At 43.1% G+C, this 24,570-nt stretch overlaps 1 protein-coding gene across 1 annotated transcript in view; it reads left to right on the top strand.

The window, feature by feature from the left end:
• The first annotated feature begins 1,319 nt into the window (after positions 1-1,319).
• RB1 (RB transcriptional corepressor 1) overlaps positions 1,320-24,570 on the top strand; it is a 66,828-nt gene continuing 43,577 nt past the window's right edge. Inside the window, exons 1-13 of the mRNA XM_056856854.1 lie at positions 1,320-1,423; positions 5,943-6,003; positions 8,227-8,333; positions 9,789-9,923; positions 12,018-12,056; positions 14,765-14,832; positions 16,621-16,731; positions 17,648-17,790; positions 19,105-19,182; positions 19,498-19,604; positions 21,937-22,014; positions 22,776-22,863; positions 23,853-23,969. Coding sequence (XP_056712832.1) covers positions 1,320-1,423; positions 5,943-6,003; positions 8,227-8,333; positions 9,789-9,923; positions 12,018-12,056; positions 14,765-14,832; positions 16,621-16,731; positions 17,648-17,790; positions 19,105-19,182; positions 19,498-19,604; positions 21,937-22,014; positions 22,776-22,863; positions 23,853-23,969 — 1,236 coding nt within the window. The remainder of the gene's footprint in view (positions 1,424-5,942; positions 6,004-8,226; positions 8,334-9,788; positions 9,924-12,017; positions 12,057-14,764; positions 14,833-16,620; positions 16,732-17,647; positions 17,791-19,104; positions 19,183-19,497; positions 19,605-21,936; positions 22,015-22,775; positions 22,864-23,852; positions 23,970-24,570) is intronic.

Genomic DNA, 24,570 nt, shown 5'->3' with positions numbered 1-24,570 from the left:
AAAATGTTTGCCTTGTCTAACAATGTGAAAGGTCATGCTTCAAATACTATGCATACATTTACCAAATAGTATGCATAACATTAATTGGACACAGAATTATAGCTATACAATGGATTAAACATCCATTTATTAGGGGAGTGGGGAGAATAAGCCCCCTGTTCAAACTCAAAATGTTTGCCTTGTCTAACAACGTGAAAGGTCATGCTTCAAACACTATGCATACATTTACCAAATAGTATGCATAACATTAATCGGACACAGAATTATAGCTATACAATGGATTAAACATCCATTTATTAGGGGGGTGGGGGAGAATAACCCCCCTGTTCAAACTCAAAATGTTTGCCTTGTCTAACAACGTGAAAGGTCATGCTTCAAACACTATGCATACATTTACCATATGCATAACATTAATCGGACACAGAATTATAGCTATACAATGGATTAAACATCCATTTATTGGGGGTGGGGGGGGGAGAATAAGCCCCCTGTTCAAACTCAAAATGTTTGCCTTGTCTAACAACGTGAAAGGTCATGCTTCAAATACTATGCATATATTTACCAAATAGTATGCATAACATTAATTGGACACAGAATTATAGATATACAATGGATTAAACATCCATTTATTAGGGGGGTGGGGAGAATAAGCCCCGTTCAAACTCAAAATGTTTGCCTTGTCTAACGTGAAAGGTCATGCTTCAAATACTATGCATACATTTACCAAATAATTCACAGTGGGTAGCCGTGTTAGTCTGTTTGCAGTAGTCAAAAAGGGGCAAGAGTCCAGTAGCACCTTAAAGACTAACAAAAATATTTTCTGGTAGGGTATGAGCGGAGCTATTTACCAAATAGTACGCATAAAATTAATTGGACACAGAATTATAGATATACAATGGATTAAACATCCATTTACTAGGGGAAAAAGAAAAAAAAAGTTTTGAGAATTCGGATGGGGGAAAACGGGCCATCTAGAGAGCGGCAAATCGAAGCCAGAACCTCCCCTGCCTAAACGGCCATGAGACGGAAGCGACCTGGCGGCACTTAAAACGCGCACGCGCACGAGCAGCCGGCCGCCTCCCAGCCCTCCGAGGAAGAAACCGGAAGTGACGCGACGCTCGTGGGCGTGAAGCGTTTTCCCGCCGTTTGAGAGAGAGAGAGAGAGAGAGAGAGAGAGACGGAGACAGAGAGGGGAGGGGGTGATGACGACGGCCGAGGGGCGGGGCCGCCTCGCCCTTCGCGCCGCTTCTTGACGGGAGCCGCCCGGAGCATCCCGAGAGACGCCCCCCCCCCTCTCTCCGGCCTCCTCCTGCCCCTTCATGGCGCCCACCCGCGCCCTGAGGAAAGCCGAGGCCGCCCCGGCCAGCCAGAGCGGCTGCCCGGCTCCCGCCGACGCGGCCCCTTCGCCGCCGGCCCCTGACAGGTCAGCAAGCCTGCGTGTTGTGGGGGCGGCCTCGGGGGAGCGGGGCGGCCTCGGTGCGCGTCCAGGCCTTGGAGCCGGGGGAGCGGCCCTGAGGGCGAGGATATGGCGCGGGGGGGGGGGAGCCTCGGGGTCGCCGCCTCGGAGTCTAATTGCGGCATGAGCGTCCCCCGTGGGGCTCGCCGTTTGCTGCCCCTGGGGGGGGGGCGAGGAAAGTCTCCCGGGGCGGTGGGGGCTTGGCTACCTGTCGCTGGGGGGGGGGGCTTTGATGGGGCTCGGTGACAGGTGGGTGGGGTTTCGAGATGCGGGCAGACCCCCCGGGTCGGGTCTTGGCCTCGGCCCCACCTTTTCAGCCTAGCCTGTTGGCCTGGTTGGGGGGGGAAGACCCCGAGTTTAGAGCCACTCGTGCAGGGGAGGTTTTGCCTTGGATGTGCGGCTCTCTAGGTGCACATTTTCTGCATCCAAATTCTCAAAACTCAACAATAAGCCCCCGTGCAGAGTTTTGAGAATTTGGATGGGGGAAATGTGCATCTTGAGAGCCTCAAAAAAAAAAAAAAAAAAAAAACAGGTATAAATGGGGGTATAAATGGCATGCATGGGAGGTTTTGCCTTGGATGTGCGGCTCTCTAGATGCACGTTTTCTCCATCCGAATTCTCAAAACTCTGTATGGGGGCTTATTCTTGAGTTTTGGGGATTTGGAAAATGTCCATCTAGAGAGCGGCAAATCCAAGGCAAAACTTCCCATGCATAAATCCCCCTGAGTTTTTGGGGATGGAGCGTGAGGGAAATGTAAGGATGGGAGGGAGGAAGAGGCTACGGGGGAGTAGAGGAAAGAGGACTTTTATGGCATTTGTTTGTAGCCCTGTGCAGGTCAGTATTGCTGCAGCATCAGCAGTGATGTCAATACACCTGTCTGGTTCTGACAGCCAGTGTCTAGATCAGGTAAAAAAACATGTTGGGCTGAGACAGTTCAGAAGGCTCACTTTCCCCAAGTGCAACCATAGATTAGGTAAAGGTAGTCCCCTGTGCAAGCACCAGGTCATTCCTGACCCATGGGATGGCGTCACATCCCAATGTTTACTAGGCAGACTATGTTTACAGGGTGGTTTGCCATTACCTTCCCCAGTCATCTACATAGATTACTCACAATGTAACTGAAATGTGGTGTTGGAGGAGAATGTTGCGGATACCGTGGACCGCCAAAAAGACAAATCAGTAGGTTATAGATCTGACTAAGCCTGAACTGTCCCTAAAAGCTAAAATGACTAAACTGAGGCTATTGTGCTTTGATCAGCAACAAGAGTCAACCACACCACTTTCTGCTGTTGTTGTCAAACAGTCACCTGCTTTGGAGTAGGTAACTCCCATCATATATGTATTAATTTAAAAAAGAATTTTTTTATGCAGCCTCTCCAGGAACATGGTTGAGGTGGCTTACAAATTAAAACAAGACATTAAAAGATGGAATGTCTGGAGAAGTTGTGGGGTGAAACACCTTAAGGCTGCTGCCTGTCACCCACAATCTAACAGTTTGATGCAACGTTGAAAGGGGTGCTCAGGTCTTACATAGATTCTCATCCTCAGGAGTGGATAAAATCCCAAAGGCAAAGAAGTGGGAAGTGGGAGGGGCTGTGGCTCAGTGGTAGAGCATCTGCTTGGCATGCAGAAGGTCCCAGGTTCAATCCCTGGCATCTCCAGTTAAAGCAATAGTTCTCAACCTTTTTTGAGTCGCGACCCCCTTTTACAATTGCCAAGTAACCTGTGACCCTCGTCACATTTGCATAAACTTTCATAAATGACATTTTCAATAGGATAAAGAAAACACATTTGTTTTTTTGGCAGTCCAGGGTATCCATATATATAATTACTGTAAATTTTAAAGTTTAAAACAAACAAGCAAACGGTACTACCACCTGTTGCGCAGCGGCTGTGACTGTGTGGCGCGGCAACCTTTCCTGGCACGGAGGAAAGAGTGCCTCTGAGCATGCACTGCGTTCCATGTCCTCCCCTCTCTCCCCAAAAACTCTTCGAAGCAGGCTGGGGCTCTCGCGAGGAAACCCCCTCTCTTGTGACTGGGACACTGCTTGTGCTCAGAACTGCAGTTATCCCTCAAAGCGGAGCTCCGTTTAATCACCTCACGAGAGCGAAGGGCCAGGAAAGAGCCAAGGGCCGCTTATCCCACTTGGACTTTTCGTGCCTTTTTCTCCCCTCTGCCAGTCACCACTCCTTCTGCGCCTCACCGAACCTGCGCACTCGAGGGGAAAATCCTGAACTGCGCATGCACCTCGACTCTCTCCCCCTTGGCCTTGCCAGAGCGGAACTGACGACTCAGGCAGAAAAGTGAAGCCACACTACAGACATGCGCACTTGGATTCCAGGCTGAAGCTCCCGCCCCACCCGAGCGCGGCTAAAAGTAAAAACAACGTGGCTGTAGCGGCCTCAAGGGGGACCGCCCTCTTCTCCTCCGAGGCCTGAACTGGCCGAGCCAGGGGAGCTTCCTCGGCCTCCCACACATCCTGCCGCATCATCGGCCCAGCACAGGTGCGACCGCACCCAGGGCTGGCCCGCCCGCCTCTCAGCTGGGCAGCGGGGCTACAGCTGGTGTGCGGCGGCATGCCGCCGCGTCTCTGCAGCCCGGCTCCTTCTGGCTGTCAGTCGGCCAGTTCCTCACCTCTCTGCTTGGGGTCTTCCCTGCCCTCACGGACGGATCAGGGTTACAGGGTGTCTGGGTTAGTCCTGGACAGCCCGGGATGGGGGCTGTCCCAGGACAGTGGCGGCGACCCCCCAGAAAACACTTCGCGATCCCCTTGGGGGTCCCGACCCCCAGGTTGAGAACCACTGAGTTAAAGGGACTAGGCGAGTAGGTGATGTGAAAGACCCCTGCCTGAGACCCTGGAGAGTCGCTACCGGTTTAAGTAGACAATACTGATGGACCGAGGGTGTGAAGTGGGTTGTAGATTATGTCTTGATTTTCAGTGTGTCCCAAGTGTGTCTAGCCAAGTCTCCCCCGCCCATACACACATCCCAGTTTGCTGGCAAGGTAGATGCATTTTTTGCCACTCAAGCCAAAAAAAGTTGCCTACCTCTTGCCTAAATGTTCTCATTAGAAAGGCAAGCAACCTTACTGAGATAAAGACTTGGAAGCTTGGAGTGTGTACAGTATGGGGAGCCCTCAACCAGCACAGCACAGCAGAAGAAAAGCTGTGTAAACCCCTTCCCCATATTATATCACCAGCTCTAAATCTGAGTCTGGAGCATGATGGAGGAAAAAAGGGTTTGCGGCTAACTGCCACGAGGTACTCAGCCAGCCCTAACCTGAGTAGTACTTGTGTTGCCCAATTTTGGAGGGTCCACAGTTCTGAGATGGAATTTGTGATTATTTGGGACTGAGGTTGCAAATTCAGCCCTTGGCATTGATGATGTAAGGTCTCCAAATGGCTAGGCTGGGCAAGATCTCTGATGTAAGATGGCTCATTTTGTCGCAGCCGATTTATGGCAACCCCTTATGGAGTTTTCAAGACAAGAGACTAACAGAGGTGGTATGCCATTGTCTTCCTCTGCATAGCAACTCTGAACTTCCGAGATGTGACGAAATTGGCGCTAATGCCTACGTAGAAAAGCTGTTATGTGGTAACAGGTGCCACAAATGGAGATTCTGGCAGCTGCATACAGTAGTTACAATTCCTGTTGGGCATGTGCCCCACTGCCTTAATATCGAAGTAAGGAAGATTGACTCTTTTGTAGGCATTGGTGGATAATTCCCAGTATTATCTGTGCTGATCTTTTAGGATTCAGTTCTCCCTCCCCCTCATTTGCATGTGTATATTTGGTGGGGTCTGTAGGAGTGTTGTGTTCCTATTGTTATTAGTGATGTTATGGTCAGTGCTGCACCATGATATTTTTAATGTGTGGGAGTGGGCATATCTCTAGAAATGTGTACTTACTAGTGTGTGTATGTAAGTTTTTGGAGTGCCATGTTGTGTACTGTTGTAGGAAAGTACCATAATCCTTGGAATCTGTGACTTCTATGTCGCATAAGGCCTTGTACAGTGCCCCTGTATATTATATGTGTAACTCATGTTTCTTCTGCATAGTAGAAACACTGCAGAAGTCAGATTGTGTGCTAAAGTGGCTGCTATGATGTAGTGGATAAGAGCAGTGGTTTGGAGCAGTGGACTCCGATCTGGAGAACCGGGTTTGATTCCCCACTCCTACACATGAAGCCAGCTGAGTGACCTTGGGCAAGTCACTCTCTCTCTCAGCCCCACCTACCTCACAGAGTGTCTGTTGTGGGGAGGGGAAGGGAAGGCGATTGTAAGCTGGTTTGCGTCCCACTTAAGTGGCAGAGAAAGTCGGCATATAAAAACCAACTCTTCTTTTTTCTTCTTTTTCTATGCTATGTGATCTGCTGAATTCACATTATGAACATTAGGACCAAGGGCTGTATCATTCTAAATATATATATGTGTGTGTGTGTTGCATATGTCTTCCTGAGAAATTATATATATTTTTCTTTGTTAGGCTACCATTTGCCGAGAAGGACTTTGTTGCCGTGTGTTGTGCTTTACGGGTAACGGACAGCGTAAGAGCCACTGCTTGGCAGTTGTACGAAAAAGTGTTGTGTACATGCAGAACTTTAGTGAGTATATCACTTTTTTAAAAAAAAATGGTATAACTGCCATTCTTGTTAGCGTGTGTTATGACGTTTTAAAATGTTAGGAAAGATGACGTGACAGTAACACCAGACGAAAACTATGTTGCCCTCTCAGCATACTCAAATCGAAATAAAGTTTCCGTGCCTCTGTTTTACCCCCAACTTTCATCTGCGTTCAGGATGAGCCGGTGTGGTGGTGAGAGTGATGGGCTTAGGGTCTGGCGTGCCCAAGTTCAGATCCCCATTCTGCTGTGGAAGCTCCCTGGGTGACCTTAGGGAGAGGTGTCTTAAAGTACAGAGTCAACAGTTAAAACATACCCAACACAATAAGAAAACTCTAAAACATCAGCCAGCCAGCCAGCCCCCCCCACCAGAAAACAAACAGATATCCTACATCCTCTTCTAAAAACCAGTAAGGAAAAGGAGCCACCAACTTCACCAAATAGTTCTGCAGCCTAGGGACGTTGCTTTAAAGGCCCTGATTCTGAAATACAAGATGGAACAGAAACGAGGACTTCAGCATGGTGTAGTGGTTAAGAGCGGTAGTTAAGAGCGGCGGACTCTAATCTAGAGAACTGGGTTTGATTCCCCCCCTCCTCCAAATGAGTGGAGGACTCTAATCTGGTGAGCTTGGTTGGTTTCCCCACTCCTACACACGAAGCCAGCTGGGTGACCTTGGGCCAGTCACAGTTCTCTTAGAGCTCTCTCAGTCCCACCTACCTTGCAGGGTGTCTGTTGTTGGGAGGGGAAGAAAAGGTGATTGTAAGCCGGTTTGATTCTTCCTTAAGTGGTAGAGAAAGTTAGCATATAAAAGCCAACTTTTCTTCTTTCCAGGCGCCCAGTCATCTTTGCTGCATTTCTGAACCTGTTCAATTTGTCTATATTGTTCTTAAAGTGCGTTGCCAGAACGGGACACGGAACTCCTGATGAGGGTTGACTAGCACAGAGCAGAGTGGAACTACTGCTGCTTGTGACTTGGATATGGGGCTTTTATTAATGCTGTTTAAAAGTTGCATTGGCCTCTTTTGCATTGACCTCACATGTCCAGTCCACGTTCAGCCTGTAATTGACCATAGTCCCAAGATTCTTTTCAAACATACAATTGCCAAGTCGAATATCCCTCATCCTACACCTGTGCATTGATTCTTTTTATTGAAACAGATAACTTTGCATTTGTTACTATTGAATTTTACTTGGTCATTTTCAGCCCAGCTTTTCAGCCTATCAGGGTCATTTTGAATTTTATTTCTATGCTCTGTGGTGTTTGCTATTCCTTCTAGTTTTGTGTCATAGAGTTGATAATGATTCCTCTTTCCCCTTCCTCCAAGTGATTGATAAAAACTTTGAAGATCCCCAGATCCAAGATAGAACTGTGTAGCATCCCAATATGAGACCTTTTGGTGTTCTGTCACCACAGCTATGCTGATGGGAAGAGGAAGCCAGTTCACATATTTCCCATGTTATTGTCTGCTCACAGACATCCCATAACTCCAGGAATAATCTTTCTGGGGGGTCAAAAGGGGAGTGCAAGGTGGAGAGGAACATGGGGGGAAATCCTCCTTCCTCCTTTTGGCACTTCATAGGATAGCACCCCTAACTATCCCTTTTGGAATGGCTAGCCAGAGGGGACTACAAGTTGCCTTCCACCCTACCATACCCCGTAGAACAGGGTGTCAAACAGAAAGCCCAGGAGAGAGCTCTTATCTGGCCCTCGAGCCAGCCAAGGCAGACACCGCCCCCCCACTCTCAATCTGGGCTGGGGATCCTGCTGCAGGGTCGGCAGCTGAGGCAGCCACACACACACACAGACCGCTCCCGATCTTGGCTGGCGAGGCATGCCCCAGCCTGACCAAGTGACATTTATGTCATATCCGGCACTTGTAACAAATGAGTTTGAAACCCCTGCCTTAGAAGAAAAGGCATCAGGTGGAAGCCTCTGCCCACAGACAAGCCTGAGACTGCTGTCACTGAATTATTCCTCATTCAGGTGTAGTCTGCCCTACACCTACAGGCGTCATTCCACCCGCTGACTAAGCGTGCAGACATAATGGGCCTGAGGAGAAAGACATTTATATTTTAATGCATCAAATTTATGTCGACTGCTGTATTCTGCCGCTGACTTACAGTGCCTGTGGAAACTTTTTCTTCCAGGAAGGTCTTAAAAAAGACTTGTGGGGGATCTGTATCTTCACTGCAGCAGCTGACTTGGATGAGATCACATTCACTTTTACAGAACTTCTGAAATGTCTGAGCATTAGGTAGGTTTCTGGTGGTTAGAGTCATGCAATTAAATAGATGTTCATTATTTGTATAACTCTAAACTCTAAGGCGAAGACCCTGGAGCAACCGAAGCAGACTTTCCAGCCTCCTGCTGTGTCCCTTGAAATAATGCCCTGGGTGCTCAGTAGGCCCCAGCTAGCAGCCCGGAGGTATTGAGAGTCACAGATCTTTCTCACAGTCATAAGAACATAAGAAAAGTACTGCTAGATCAGACCAAGGCCCATCAAGTCTAGCAATCTGTTCACATGGTGGTCAACCAGGTGCCTCTAGGAAGCCACAAACAAGACACCTAATGTATTAGGCATGCTCCTCTGATCCTGGAGAGAATAGGTATGCATAATGACTAGTATCCATTTTTACTAGTAGCCATGAATACCCCTCTCCTCCATGAACATGTCCACTCCCCTCTTAAAGCCTTCCAAGTTGGCAGCCATCACCACATCCTGGGGCAGGGAGTTCCACCATTTAACTATGCATTGTATGAAGAAATACTTCCTTTTATCAGTTTTGAATCTCCTCTCAGCAGTTCTTTCCAACCCCAGGTAGTTTATTACCAAGGTTGCAGGTGATTTCACATGCCAGCTAGCCTGATCTCGCTAGATCTCAGAAGCAGGGCTAGTCCTGGCTAGTACTTGGATGGGAGACCACCAAGGAACACCAGGATTGCTATGAAGAGGAAGGCAATAGCAAACCACCTCTCTTAGTAATACATACATATAAACTTTATTGGCATAGATAGTTAATTACCTCTCTTAGTCTCTTGCCTTGAAAAGCCAGTTGGGTCACCATAAGTTGGCTGCGACTTGATGGCACTTTACACACACAAGAGCCACATGGGCTGTGAAGCTGCAGCGGAGGGTGAAGGGGACAAAATTTCCCCTTCTGCCTCTTTCATCAGTGCAGCCCCCTTCCTTCTGTGGCTTCCCAACAGAGGTCCAAGTAGGCCCCCCAACCCTGGGAGCAAACTTTCCTGAAGGCTGATGGGGAATGGGGAACGCAGGAAAGGTCCGTGATCCTTGGTATCTGCAGGTCACTGGATCCAACCAAGTGTCTACAGTGAGAGGGGATAATTGGCCAAAATTACCACCTCCCTCTTCTGTAGTTGAAATACCTTCTGCCAGTACATAGCATGATTACCATCTACGCTTATAAAAATATTGTTTGCTGTTTGAATTATGGTCAATGGGTTTGTCACTCACTTTGCCCCAAAACAGTCACTCATTGAGCTGGGCTTTGGCCTAAGAACGTTAATAGTACTTCGGTGAGCCACACTGTCACATATAATTGCATGATCTTGCTGGTTGGGCACAACATGATGGGTTTTTGATTGCATCATAATGAGACATTGCCCCTGAATCTGAAGGAGTATTAGGCAAATCTCATACTAACTATTTAAAAATTAAATGTTTTGCCTTTTGTCTCTCTCTTTACAGCATGTGTAAATTTGTTCTTCTGTTCGAAGGAATGGAGGACAGCACAGACACAGTTAGTACTAAAGTGCGTAGTATTGTATTACGCCAGAAGAAGAAATATGATGTATTGTTTGCACTATACCAGAAATTTGAAAGGTAAAGCGTGTGTTGTTCATCCTTAAGATATCCTTTATTTTAGAAGTCTTGCTATTTGCTTAGTCCAGCACTTGAAAGGGGACTTCAATAATAAAAATCCTTGCTTTCTGTTTTGAGGGATGAACGGTGAGAAATTATTTTGCTTCTGGAAATCCAGACACAGCTTGAAAAATTCCAAAAAAGTGTTACAAAAATACCTTCCAAAAATACCTTCACAAATAATGGTACGGGCAGTCATTACCTGCCTGTACACTTCACCTGTTATGGTTTTGGTAGGAAGGTGTAGGGCACCCTAAACTTCTTAGAGGAACAGGCTCCAAGAACAAGCTTATCAAAAAAAGACAGAAATCACTCAGATTTTAGCAGACATACTTGAACAATATCAGAGTATCACAGCATGGCAAAATAATGTGATCTACAAATTAGTTTTATACTTGATAGCTTAACTAGAGCTGACATTTTAAAAATGAGCACTTAATCTTACTTTGGATTGAAGCCTTATTCACGATTTGTAAAGAGGAGTAAAATGATTATGGAGCAGCATCTTGGGCATTGCCATCAGCACCAGTTTTGGTTCAACTGAGTAATTGTAATCTAACCTTTTTAAATTCTTATGTTTAATATGAAAAGTTCTCCCAGTTGGAGGACAGAAGGTTGCTTGATTTCACTAACAGCCAGTCCAGAGTATACCGTACATACTCGCGTATAAACCGAGTTTTTCAGCCCCAAAAAAAGGCTGAAAAAGCCGAACTCGGCTTATACGCGGGTCAATACGGTAGAGGGGGGAGGAGGGAGGGGGGAACTTACCGCCATCACCGCCGCCGCCGAGCCCAGGCGGCTTCCTTTGGCTGGCAGGGGTCTTCCTGGGCCAGCAGGAGGCCCCTGCCGGCCGTGCCGCCGCAGCTCATGCGCCCGGGCGCCTTCCTCCGGCCGGCAGCGGCCTTCCTGCGCCGGCAGGAGGCCCCTGCCGGCCGCGCCACCTCCGCCCACGAGCCTGGGCGCCTTCCTCTGGCCGGCAGCGGCCTTCCTGCGCTGGCAGGAGGCCCCTGCCGGCCGCGCCGCCACCGCCCACGCGCCCGGGCGCCTTCCTCCGGCCGGCAGGGGCTTTCCTGCGCCGGCAGGAGCCCTGCGCTCTAAAATGGCGGCCACCATTTTAGAGCGCAGCATTGCCGGTAAAGGGAATTTCTTATTGACCCTCGGCTTATACACGGGTCAATAAGAAGTTCCCTTTTCTGGCCTCAAATTTGGGGGGTCGGCTTATACTCAGGTCGGCTTATACCCGAGTATATACGGTAGTTACAAAGTTTATGGGTTCAAATGTTTAGAAATGCAACTTGACGTCTTCCTCGGGTATCAGCTTTCTCAATTGCAATAACTGATGCACACACGTGGTCGTGGCTGTCTTTGACTCCGCGGATATGTGTGTTTGGTTCAGGCTCCCTGCATAATCCCTATACCATACCAGTCTGCTGCAGGGTCAAATCTCTCACAACCAGTTATGGATGTTCTAAAAGGCCGTGCCCAAATTGTGACAGATCCATAGTGGTGGTATTGCTAAAGAAAGCCAGCTCACAATTCATGTATGAAAACAATCTTTTCAGGGCCTTAGCATTTGTCAAATGCTTGTATTCTCCACCAGGGACGTAAACAACGTGGGTTATTAAGTTTCTGAGGACTAGTGACTTTTGTAAACTTTAACTTGATGTAGATAAATGCCTATGTAATATGCGGATGAGTCTTTTAACAGTTGTATTCATTTTATTTGTTTGTTTTGCTCTTGAGCACATTAATTTGAAACCAAGTTAATTCTGTTCTGCTTAGTTTTTGTGTTAGTTCTGGAATGTTCGTGGATGTAATAAAGAGGTTTGATATTATATTATTCCATGTTTGGCTCCTGCTAACAAACCACTGTGCTCCATTTGTTTCTTTTGGTCAGCTTGATTGTTTTTTTTCCTGGGAGGGGGGAAATTTCTTTAAAGCATTCATGATTTTATAATGTCATATGCATGTATACAGAATTATTATCTTTTTAAAAAAACTTGCAGATTTGGAAAGGTATTGCCTAGTGATATGCATGATTCTTTTTGTTTTTAGGACTTGGAGACAGATCTATGTTGACCAGCCTAGTGATCAGTAAGTTTGTTTTGTGCAATGAATAAGAGCTCATGTATAAGCTTTGCAGCAGTAGATAATGGGCAGATGGGAAGCTGGTGTGTTCAGTTTTATACGTGATTTTTGCATGGTAATTAGCAGCGCATTCCAGGCTGAATTGCCCCGTATATTTTTTTGAATTTTGCACACTGAACTGTCATTCCGGAAGTGACTGGGAAGTCGGCGCATACCTGCTTCACATTACTAAAGAACCCATTTAAAGCTACCTTTGGTGTTTGCCACGAAGACTTCTTCTCAAGGAACAATGCAAAACAACCGAGGGGCGTTAGCTATGCATATGCTAATGTCTATGCAAACAGGAACAAAGGAGCAGGCGAGTGGGGGAGTGGAATGTCTCCTTTTGCATGAAAGGGACCATGAAAAGGCATTTTTAAATTCGCATTTTTAAAAAGAGCTTTGAGCGAGCAGCAAAGTTGACCATGCAAACATGGCCATAGTGACGCTGCACTTACATTTTAATTTTTTTAATATTTTTATTGCATTTTTATAATGAAACATACAAAAAATACAAAGAATACAAAAAAAGAAAAAGAAAAAAAACATAAAATACACACACAAAAAAGAGAATAGATACACAGAGCTCTGATTATCTATAATACATTGTTATAAAAACCTCATAATGCCCTGGGTCCAAATCCCACACCCCACCACGGTGCCCTTCACCATTGGACTTCCGATGGAATGTTGTGACAATTCTTAAAAATTCACTTATTATATCATTAGTTAAAAATCACATTGTACTATAATTCGTTAACTATATCTTTAAAATCAGTTTTTCCCAATTTATCCCAATATGCAGCGGCCTTTGACCATGTAGATTTAAATTCCTCCATATCTTTACCACGTAAAGAAACTGTAATTTTGGCCATCTTCATATACATCCATAATTTTTCTTTCCATTCTTTAATTGAAGGTTTATTTGTTTGCTTCCATTTTTTAGCAATTATAATCCTTGCTGCTGCAAAACTATATTGACATATGACTCTGACACCTTTATCTAAATCTTTTTTTGGAATACCCAATAAACAAAAGGCGGGATCTCTCTTAATTTTTAATTTAATCAAATTATTAGTTTCATTCAAAACTAATTGCCAGAATCTCCTAATTTTTTTACAAAACCACCAAGCATGCATGAATGTACCTATATCCGTACCACACTTCCAACAAGAAATTTTATCATCTTTTTTCATTTTACTTAGTAATACTGGGGTTATGTACCATCTATAAAACATTTTATATAAATTTTCTCTTATTTCATTCAAAATAGTAAACTTAAACTCCTTTTTCCATAAGTTTTCCCAAATCTCCAAATCTATATTATAACCTAAATCTCTCGTCCATTTCAACATCACTGGTTTAATCCTTTCCTGTTCTAGATTCATTTCTATAAGTACTTTATAAATCCTACCTATCAGTCCTTTATTACCCTTTAATAATATAATCTCAAATTTAGATTTGGTTTGATTAAAACCCAACCTATTATCCTTATTAAAAACATCCCATTAAAAATTTATAGTACATAAACCAATCTTTTATCTGAAGTTCTAGTGTTTTCAATACCCATATCCCATCTCTATATTCTATCATTTCTCTATAATTATTGCAATCCAAATTTAAATGTGTGCCTCTTCTCATAAATGCTTCTATAGGGTTTATCCAACCGGGAGTTTTACTTTCAAAAGCATCTTTATATTTATTCCATATTTGAAGTAAATTTTTCCTAATAATATGAGAATTAAATTCTTTATTTACTTTCTCCTTCTCATACCATAAATAAGCGTGCCACCCAAATCGCAATTTGAATCCTTCTAATTCTAATAACTTCGGATTCTCTAAGAGGATCCAATTTTTAATCCAGGTGAAGCAAACTGCTTGATAATACATTTTCAAATCTGGTAATCCCAATCCTCCCGTTTCCTTTAATTCTATTAAATTATTATATGCAATCCTATGTTTTTCTTTGCCCCAAAGAAATCTCATAATATCTTTTTTCCAATCTTCAAATATCTGTACACCTTTCACTATTGGTAGGTTTTGAAACAAAAAGAGCATTTTAGGTAATAACATCATTTTAATTACCGAAATTCTTCCCCACAGTGATAATGGGACTTTCCCCCAACTTATCAAATCTTTTTTTATTTGTTGCCATTGGTTTACATAGTTATCTTGAAATAAGTTAAGATTATTATTCGATATCCATATACCTAAATATTTAAAAAAAGAAAAACCGTGGGCCGTAATCCTAAATTCAGTGCAACTGTCAACTAAGATTAATGAGATTTACAGCCAAATATTCTGGTTAAGATTTCTGGGGTGTGGACACCAGCTGCAGGAAATAGTAAAGGCATCATATTTTAAATCCGAGGTCCCCATTCTTTTAAAACCTTCAAACACCTTTGGGATTTTGACACAAAATAGTTGCTGCAGGAGGCCATGAAATGGCAACCACAGCTTACCTTTAGTCACACAGTAAAGATCCTTGTGCTGTGGTGGCAGCTGATATCAAACATTTCCAAGTATAATTATTTTTTCTTGACTTGGAACTTCCTGGGACACAGACTTGAACCTTTAGCAGCAGCTTTCAACAGATTGCCGATTGTGTGACTGAAAATTGTCCTGAAGCTGCAAGTGTGGAAGTTTCACTACAGTTTTATTGTATCTGTTTGTAGAAATTGCTCCGAACTAAGTTCTTCATTAGTTCTGAAATTATGCTGGATCCTGTTTCTTTTGGCAAAAGGTAAGTGGTGAAATGTTTAGATTTATTTGTTTGAGTTGCTTCAAATGACAGTTATAGTTTCACAATTAATAATACAGTGTGCTGATGGAACTCGTATTTGCCATACTTAGTCTACTTTGGTTCATTACTAATTTGAAGTCATAGAAAATATGCAGATTTCTAAGTATAATTTTTTTGATCAAGGGGAAAAATGAATGACGGCGATACTTAATATTTCTTTTAACTGTCTCAGAAGTCCAGGGGGAGGAGAAAGCTAGAGTTTTAAGAATGATATCTTTGCAGTTCTGAGTGTGTTAGAACCATCAAAGTTGTAAAGCTAATTTTTTTTGTTTGATTCTGACTGAGATGAACTTAAAGTTGGCTTCATGCTAAAAGAGGGTAATTTAAGGGAAACTCTTGTCACCAGCTGGTCTCTGTTAGAGCTTTTTTTGCTCCTTTGCATTATACCTGGTGTTGCTAGTATGTAGTGCAAATACGTAATAAGATCTTTACCAGGATGACATCTTAGAGGCTTGGTGGTGATAGACCATACACGAGTGTCAGGAGTCCGGGAACGTCTGCAGTAGGATGCTAAGTGCATTTTTTCAGAAATCCCAGCGAGATTAATGTTCCAACTTGGAAGGCTTTAAGAGGGGAGTGGACATATTCATGGCTGCTAGTCAAAATGGATACTAGTCATGATGTACATCTCTTCTCTCCAGGATCAGAGGAGCATGCCTATTATATTAGGTGCTTTGGGACACAGGCAGGACAACACTGCTGCAGTCTTCTTGTTTGGGGGCTTCCTAGAGGCCCCTGGTTGGCCACTGTGTGAACAGACTGCTGGGCCTTGATGGACCTTGGTCTGATCCAGCATGGCCTTTCTTATGTTCTTATGTTTTATGTAATGTGACTTATTCCTTAGTAAAATGTTCTTAGCATTGCAATCTTAGTTCAGTAAAGAGCTGTGCCTAGGAAGAACATGTACTGTTTTCTGAAAATTCAAGTTACAATTTGATGATTGTTTCATTTTAAAACAAATGAAACAAAAATATACAGTAGTCTGCTATGTGCAGTATGTTCTCTTCCTTCTGTTTTTATCCTAATGATTGGAACAAGTTCACAGATAAGCTTTTTTTGCCAGCTCCTCCTTTTCACTGGCTCCTTGGGGGAGGGGGGCATAGAGCCACTGCTGATGCTTCTTATAAGCAGTGGGTTGGAGGCATTTTTTGTTGATTTTACACTCTTGCAGCTGCATGCCAAATTGTTCCTCAGGGTCTGGAGACTTTCAGGAATGGCTTTTTAGAGTCAGGAAGGAGCGGATGCTGCTGTGTGTGTGGGGGGGAGAGGAACATGGCAATACTCTTTCTGCAAGATTGTTGCATTTGCAGTTTAGTATATTCCAACCCAAAGCCGTTTCCCAGCTTAGGCCAATTTAGGGTTTTCTCTGTTCCTGAGTATTATAAGTTAGATCCAACAGATGGGGTCCCACAACTTATATAGATCTCTGGCTTGCGTTTCAGCTCTCCGCCTTGTGTGTCATTCTGTTTTCTGAAGGTGCTTAGGCCCTCAGGAACAACTTTCCAAGTGGTACAGGAAGTGGCAGAAGACAGGCTGAGGTGGAAAAGATCAGCCTTATGAGCAGAGCTCTGTTTTTTTGTTTGTTTGTTTGTTTGTTGGTTCGTTCTTTGGCTCCAACCTAATGTACCAGTGTGATTTTCCTACACTTGAAATATTACAGGTGTCCTGATAATTGTGCAGTAAGATATTTTTTGCCCTGTTAACACAGTGTCCTCTTACCATTTTCAGGGAAAGTGTTACAGATGGAAGACGATCTGGTTATCTCCTTCCAGCTATTGCTTTGTGTTCTCGATTATGTTATCAAGCTGTTGCCTCCTGCAGTACTCAAGGAACCATACAGTAAAAATTTAATCTTTTTTTTAAATGAATTGGTGTGTCCGTTCATCAAAAGTGGTCCGCTTAAGAAATTCAGTGTGTTTTGTCTGGCATGCTTCATAACAGTATTTTCCATATTTAGAGGCGCTGACAGGATATTTGAATTGACCCAACTTTTCTCTACGGCGTCACTTGTTCTTTTCTTCTGCACCTCCAGCGCAATCTGAACTCATGTGGTCGTAAGGCATTTCTGCCATTACGTTGTTGTAAAAAGCAGAGGGAAATTGAACACTTTAAGCTTGAATCGTGCCAGGAAAATGAAGAATATTATAGCAGTGGCATTCTTACAGTACTTGCATAACACTGGTGGTGTTTCAGAGGGTAGCCATGTTGGTCTGCAGTAGAACAGCTAGATTTGAATCCAGTAGCACCTTAGAGACCAACGAGATTTGGGGGGATATAAGCTTTCGACAGCCAAAGCTCCCTTTGTCAGATATTGGTGATGTTGTCTCTCGAGAACTTCAGGATTTCCCTATTGCTCTGTTCTTGTTCCACCAAATAAATAAACAAAATATTTCTCCGCATGGAGACTCTCTTCTGTATCACTTGAAATAGTAGCAGAGATAGTAATGATTGCTGAAAGTATGGGGGGAGGGGAGATAAAAACCGTATCCAGACTTTTAAAAAAGTGAGTCTCTTGATTTAGTTTGAGAGAAGAAAGGTAATGGGGATAGGCTGTTGGGTTAATCCAAATGGTGGGTTTGGCAAAAGAGTGGGAAGCATTTTGACAAAGGGTTGTATCCTGTGATCCCATGCAGCTAATGACAGTGCAAAGATCCTTCTGCCGACAGGACCTATTGCCATTAGCTGCATGGCATGGTAGAATACTGCCCATTATGATTATATATATTATGAACCCATGCTTGCTTTCTGATCCTAGAATCTACTGTGAGTGCCTTGTCTGCTAACGGCTCCACGCGAACTCCTCGACGCCAGAACAGAAGTATACGTGCAAAACAAACTGATACAGATATAAAGGTTATTGAGGAACTTTGCAAAGAACATGATTGTAATTTGGATGAGGTAAGGCCAGCTAAATTTTTGAAATGGTGTTTAGTTTTTCCTTAGCGGTTGCCAGGACTATTTTATCTAAAATCGCAGAAACACTTCAGTGTTGTTGTGTCCTCTCCTTCAGTTCCCTGCCCCCTCCGGTATTCTTCTCAGTATGCTCCTTCGCTATCCTTGGCTCTAATGCTTCCTGGACCCTTGCCCAGGTCCACCCTCCCTTTATTTTCCCACGATCCCCACCAATAGAGTACAGATACACCTGTACTTGTGCCACTGGGATTGACTTCTGGGAGAGCTAGCGTGGTGTAGTGGTTAAGAGCGGTGGTTTGGAGCAGTGCAGTCTGATCTGGAGAACCGGGTTTGATTCCCCACTCCTCCACATGAGCAGCGGAGGCTAATCTGGTGAACTGGATTTGTTTCCTTACTCCTACACACGAAGCCAGCTGGGTGACCTTGGACTAGTCACAGCTCTCTCAGCCCCACCTCCCTCACAGGGTGTCTGTTGTGGGAAGGAGAATGGAAGGTGATTGTAAGCCGGTTTGATTCTTCCTTAAGTGGTAGAGAAAGTTGGCATATAAAAACCAACTCTTCTTCTTCTTCCATTGTTCAGAGAAGCTGTAAGTTTTGTCAACATTGAATGGGCTGTAGGTAATATTTGTTTTGTTTTTTAAAAATAATAATTTTTGAGGCACTACATGTTGACATACTACAAAAGCATAATAAAATCCATACATTAAAAAAATGATAAAAGGCCAGGGAATGGAGGGGGGACCCCCAATGTTGAAGTGGTTACATTAAAATTGCATGAAAACATGAATGAAAATTACATGAACAGAAAATACATAAACTTCTGCTCAGGCCCACATGACCAGTACTCAGTAGAGGATAGAATCGACAACTAAAAAATTAATCTCTACCATTAAGCACTGCAAGGACATTCAAATAATTCAAGTATCTTAAACATAAGAACAAAAATTTAATACACAGAAAGCCAAGTGATTTGTTATATTTGTTTTGGAACAGGACAATTGTGGGGGGGAGAATGGAATTTTTGTCTAGAGGCCCATGGTGGCTCTTGGCAGCTCTGGCCCTGAGTTCAGTTCCAAAACAAAAAGCAACTTTTAAGGTCTTTCACAGGATGGGGCATGCAAACCATGCTGGGTATCAAAACATGACTGCAAAAGGCACTTTCATACTGATGGCAGTAATTTAGAGTTTCTGAACGAATTAGCACGACACATTCATTTCAATATAGTGTGCGTGGAAGTAATAGGAATATAAGGGAACTCTCCATAGTGCTGATTTTCTTCTGGTTTTCTTTTTTTTAAGGTGAAAAATGTTTACTTCACTAGTTTTATTCCATTCCTAAATTCTGTGGGTATCACAGCTTCCAGTGGACTTCCAGAGGTAATATGAGAACAATATAATATCTTTAAAGAGGGTTTTCAATGAACCCTACTTCTACTTCTGATAACTGTATACTCTCCATACACTCTCTATGTTTTGATAAGTTTTCAAGTAGCCACTAATAACAGCTTATTAAAAAAGCTGAATGTAAACATATCTGAATGTCAGTTAAAGTACCAGGCCAGGTGGATTTCTAGTTTACTACTGCCTTTTCTTTAAACTAACTGAAGTATATTAAATCACTTTCAAGAATAGCAAACATCTCAGTGTTTCATTATTTTTAAAAAATGTTATTGTTGTTTTGGAAAATCAAAGGTTGAGAGTATATCAAGCAAATATGAAGAAATGTATCTGAGAAACAAGGATATCGACGCCAGATTGTTTCTGGAGAATGATGAAACTTTACAGAATCACACGGAATGGTAATATTTTTTTTCTTTTTTGTTTTGTGTGATCTGTGCATAACTTCGCAGGAATCTCTAACTGAGCTATAAGGGTAAATGGGTGGCCATTGAATACATGAAGCTGCCTTATACTGTTGGGCTATTGAGATCAGACCCGTCTGTTCTGATGGACTGTGGCTGTCCAGGGCCTCAGACACCTGTGACCTGATCCTTTTAATTGGGAGTTGTTGGGAGTTGAACCTGGGATGTTCTGCATGCAAAGTAGGTGCTCTGCCACTGAGTTGTGGCCCCTCTTTGGGAATCATAATCCTTCAGCCAAAACTAGGATTGTTCTGGCAGCCATTGAGATGAAAATTATGAAATGGTTTGAGGAGGATTATATGACAATTAAACATTTACCCCCCAAAAAGGATTTTGTGACACTTGATTGCGTTACGCAATGCATTTTGCTTGCAAGGGTCTGCTGATCCTCAGAGAGGACTTTTGTGACAAATGGCAGATGGCTCAGAGAAGGAGAAAGCAGCAAGATGTCTGTTGCAGCAACCATTTCTGTGAACTCTTGCCCTGGATCTAATTCAGAGATGTAAAACAATTGACCTGCATCTCACCACTACACTCAGCCAAGTTTGAAACCTTCCTCCAGCTGAAGGTGCCTCCTCCCTGCTTTAGTGGCTTTCCCTCTGAATGAAGAGCTGTTTAGTTGGAGGAAGGCTTCAAACTGTGCTGAGCAGAAGGGTAGGATGCCTGTCAGCATCTCTCATAGAATCATAGAACCATACAGGCCATCTAATCCTACTGCCTGCTCAATGCAGGATCAGACTAGAGCAATGGTTCCTACAGTGGGCAGTACCGCCCCCTGGGGGCGGTGGGATTGCCTAGTGGGGGGACTAAGAGGCAAGGGGGCGCTGGAGGTAGACCCCTTCCACTGTGTTGTTCACTTATTTACAATAGATCAAGCTCTGGCACCGTGCTGGCCAATTTGGTGGAAACTATCAGAATCTTTTTCAGACTTTGAAAAGCTAGTATCACTGGATCAAGTTCATCAGTTTTGCTGACGAAATTAAACTAAAAAGTTTTAATTAGATTTTGAATAGACGTGCAATTGTTACTGTTTTGAATTCTGTTGTTGTTACCTTCCTTAGTGAGTCATGCAAACCACTGTTTTGAATAATAATGCTTTAAGACTGTCAAAGAGCAGGAGCTACTATCACTATAAAAAAAATCCTAATGTCTAGCAGGTACCTTTCCACCCATAATTTATACCCTATCCTCTGTTGCCAACAGGAACAGCTCCCTGCCCTCCTCTAAATGACAACCTTTCAGATACTTAAAGAGAGCAATCATGTCCCCCCTCAACCTCCTCTTTTCCTGACTAAACATTTTCAAGTCCCTCAGCATTTCCTCATAGGGCTTGGTCTCCAGGCCCCTGATAATCCCCATAGCTTACAAGGATTTAAGGATTTAGTTGTTATGCATCCTCTCTAAGGATGTAAAGTTGTTATGCATATGTATATTGAAGAAATGGGGGTCAAAGTCATGGATTGGAATGTGCCTAAAATCCAGAGGACCATTACATTGTTATATTTAATTTCTATCCTTAGATTATGAGAATGGCCTGGATTAGGAGGTCTATAGGAGCTAGCCTTCCCTCTCCCCCCAAAGGGTCCTATAAACTGTCCATCAGATTTAATTATTCCATTGAGAACTGAAATTCTGAAGGTTTGTTAGAATGAGTTTACTGAATGCAATTGTTTGATCCTTCCTAGTTGTGACTCAGCACTGCAGTGTGACATCATACATCTCAGGTAGGGCAAAGAAGATGATAGTGAGCCAAACCATGTGAATTATAGCATCTTTTTAATGTAAAAAATAACGAGAAATCATCAAAATACCTTTGGGGGTGGAAAGTAGGTTCTGCATTCAAACAAGCAATACATATTAAGAGGATAACCCTTCAAAGAACTGGTAATGAGAACAGGTGGAGAGAGAAGGAAATTCCATTCCTGGAACATACAGGGAACCTTGCCAGAGGAAGAACATGGAAAAGAACATGGAGACACTGTCCTTCAGTGTTACTCCTCTAAAGATGCCTTCCACAGCTGCAGGCAAAACGTCAGGAAAGAAAATACCAAAAATACCAAGACCACGGTTACACAGCCCGGATAACCTACAAGAACCATTGAACTCTGACAGTGAAAACCTTCGACAATAACATGGAAAAGTGTTCACTCTTCCTGGAAAACAGGAAACAAGTGTGTTTAGAAATCTTATTTGGAAAATAAAAGTGAGGTCTTGTATACTGAAAACTTAAAACATTTGATAGAAGCTACTTTTTTTTGTTCTTGTTAAGTTTGCAGTTGGAGAGAACACCAACAAAAAATAACCTAGATGAAGATCCTCCAGGTGTACTTCCACAGACCCCTGTCCGGTAAGAATTATTTAAATTCTGCTGATTTTTAATTTTGTCTGAAGCTTTAGAAAAAATATATCTAAGTGTGTATGTTGTTTCTAATATTTCTAAGTTGTAGCTGAAATTGGTCTTCAGTACTGCACCGTGTTTTGAACCTTCAGTTCTGAGCCCCAATTTAAACGTGATGCTGCTATTTAAGATTTCCACCTGAAAAATCCCACCGGTCCATAGCGATTATGTTGATCCTGTTTTCAGCGGAACGGCTTCAGTCTGTTGTTGAAAATTGAACTGGAAAGCTCAGTGTTCTGTTGCTGGCATCAGCAAAAAAGAATTATTGTGCATATTCCGTAACATCTGATCCGCTAAGCCAGTGGACTCCAGAGGGTGTTTCTTCACCCCTCTTTTGCTGCCCAGCATCCCATAGTTAACAACAGCACATGGGTAATCATGTTAATTTTGTTGTTAAACTACAGTTGTCATGTGTGTTTTCAACTGTGTTAAAAAACTGTGCGTCAGGTTGCAGCCAATTTATGGCAACCCAGTAGGGTTTTCAAGGCAAGAGACTTAACAGAGCTGGTTAGCCACTATCTTCCTCTGCATAGAAACCCTGGTATTCTTTGGTGGTCTTCCATCTAGGTACTAACCAGAACCGACCCTGCTTACTTTCTGTCTGACAAGATTAGGCCTGCCTGTACTGTCCTGTTTTTTTAACTAGTTGAATTTAGTTTATTTTCATGCACATTTCAGAAAATTATAACAAAACAATTTTCCTACTACAGGGCTGCCATGAATACCATCCAGCAGTTAATGATGATTTTAAACTCTGCAAGTGACGAACCGTCAGACAACCTTGTCTCCTATTTTAATGTAAGTGGTAATATTTTAACTAAAAGAAGAAAAGGGTCTCATCACATTGTTCACAGCCACTTATCAATTTAAAAAATACCAAAGACTACTTCATGATCATTTTGTGGAGATGGCATCATCTTTTTTATTTCTGGCCAAAGGCATTGCCTCAAATATCTATCCTTACCAAAAAAGGTGCATTACAGGGACCTAAAAGGGATTACTGGCAGCACAAGCCTATCGGAAAAACAATAGGGCTCCTGGCTTCACCAGTTAAAAAAAAAAAAAAATTGTTCTTCCTTATCCGTTTATGACCTGGCCTGGCCCAAAATGTTTTAAAGACTGGGTGACTAACATATTATTTGAAATGTTAAAGAAAAGGCAGAAGGAAAGACATGTTAGATTATGCAGCATAAATTGCACAGATGCTTTTCTCGTTATACACCAGTCTCTTGACTTAATCGTTTGCTACTTAATTCAGTTTCAGAGAAGCCTAGGTATGTTTTCATGGCTGGTTTTTTAATGGTTCGTTAATGGGAATGATTGTATGCTTTTATGATTTTGTTGTGCTTTACTTTGTGAGCTGCCTTGAGCAGGTCTCCAGAGAGGCAGCATAGGCATTTTCTAAATAAAAAAATAAGACCTAAATGCTGAGATTTGCATCTTTATTTTTTGGGCTTTAAAAAAGTTTCAGGCTTTCCCACCTTTTTAATTTCCCCTTGTAGTTTACGACATTGTTCTCCCTTCCTTCATTATATCTTCGCAACAACTATCCTGTGTGGTAGGCTGGTTAGGCTGAGACAGAGTGATGGGTTCAAGGTCACCCAGAGAACTTCCCTAGCAGCATGGGGGTTTGAGCGTGGGTCTCCCAGATCCTAGCTTGGTGCTCTAACCACTATAGAATGCTGCCCAAAGTGTGTCATGCTGAAGCTTGTGTTCCAATAGGAGAAGACTGCTCTTGGGTCTCCTAATAGTCTGTCTAAAAGAAAGCTTTCCCCAAATCATTACAGAACTGCACCACAAATCCTATGCAAGACATATTGGGAAGAGTGGAAAATCTTGGTTGTGTCTTCAGGCAGAAATTTGCTGAAGCAGTTGGCCAAGGATGTATTGAAATTGGATCACAGGTAAATACTTTCTGATCACTGTTCATGGATAAATGTCGGGTAAGAAGGAGGACACTGTCCTTTGAGTTGTAGGTGATGTTCATTATATTGTTGAGTGCTCGTGACATGCTGGAAAAGGGGTCCTCTGGAAATCATAAGCAAATTATACTCCGGGGTGGGGTTTCCCTGTTGTTAAATTCATCATTAATGCTGGTTCCCCGTCTGCTAAAAAATGCCTGTTCATTAGTTGCTGTGGCAGTTTCAAAAGTTTTTTTCAGCAAACACCTTGCCTTTAGCAAGCCCACTCTTTAGCCATGCCATTTTAATGTGTAGTCCAAAGCTGGAAAAGAACATGTCTCTTTTCTCTGTGCACCAAAAAGGGAGCTGCAGAAATGGTATACAACACTTGAATGGCATTACAAGCGTGAAAAGACCAGGTGACATTTGAGACACCAGACATTACAGAGAAGTAACCCAAACGAACACACTTATTTTTCCTCAGGATGTGTGTTGTACCTCTCACTTCCAGAAGACACTGAGGACAAACGAAATACCCTAGAACCTGCTCAAATTTCCAGTTGATGTATGCAGTCCAGTGATGTTTGACTACTAAGCAAAAAAT

This window comes from Euleptes europaea, chromosome 10, assembly GCF_029931775.1.
Source record: "Euleptes europaea isolate rEulEur1 chromosome 10, rEulEur1.hap1, whole genome shotgun sequence".
In the NCBI taxonomy this organism is placed as follows: Eukaryota; Metazoa; Chordata; class Lepidosauria; order Squamata; family Sphaerodactylidae; genus Euleptes; species Euleptes europaea.
This window is presented reverse-complemented; position numbering and strand designations above follow the sequence as displayed.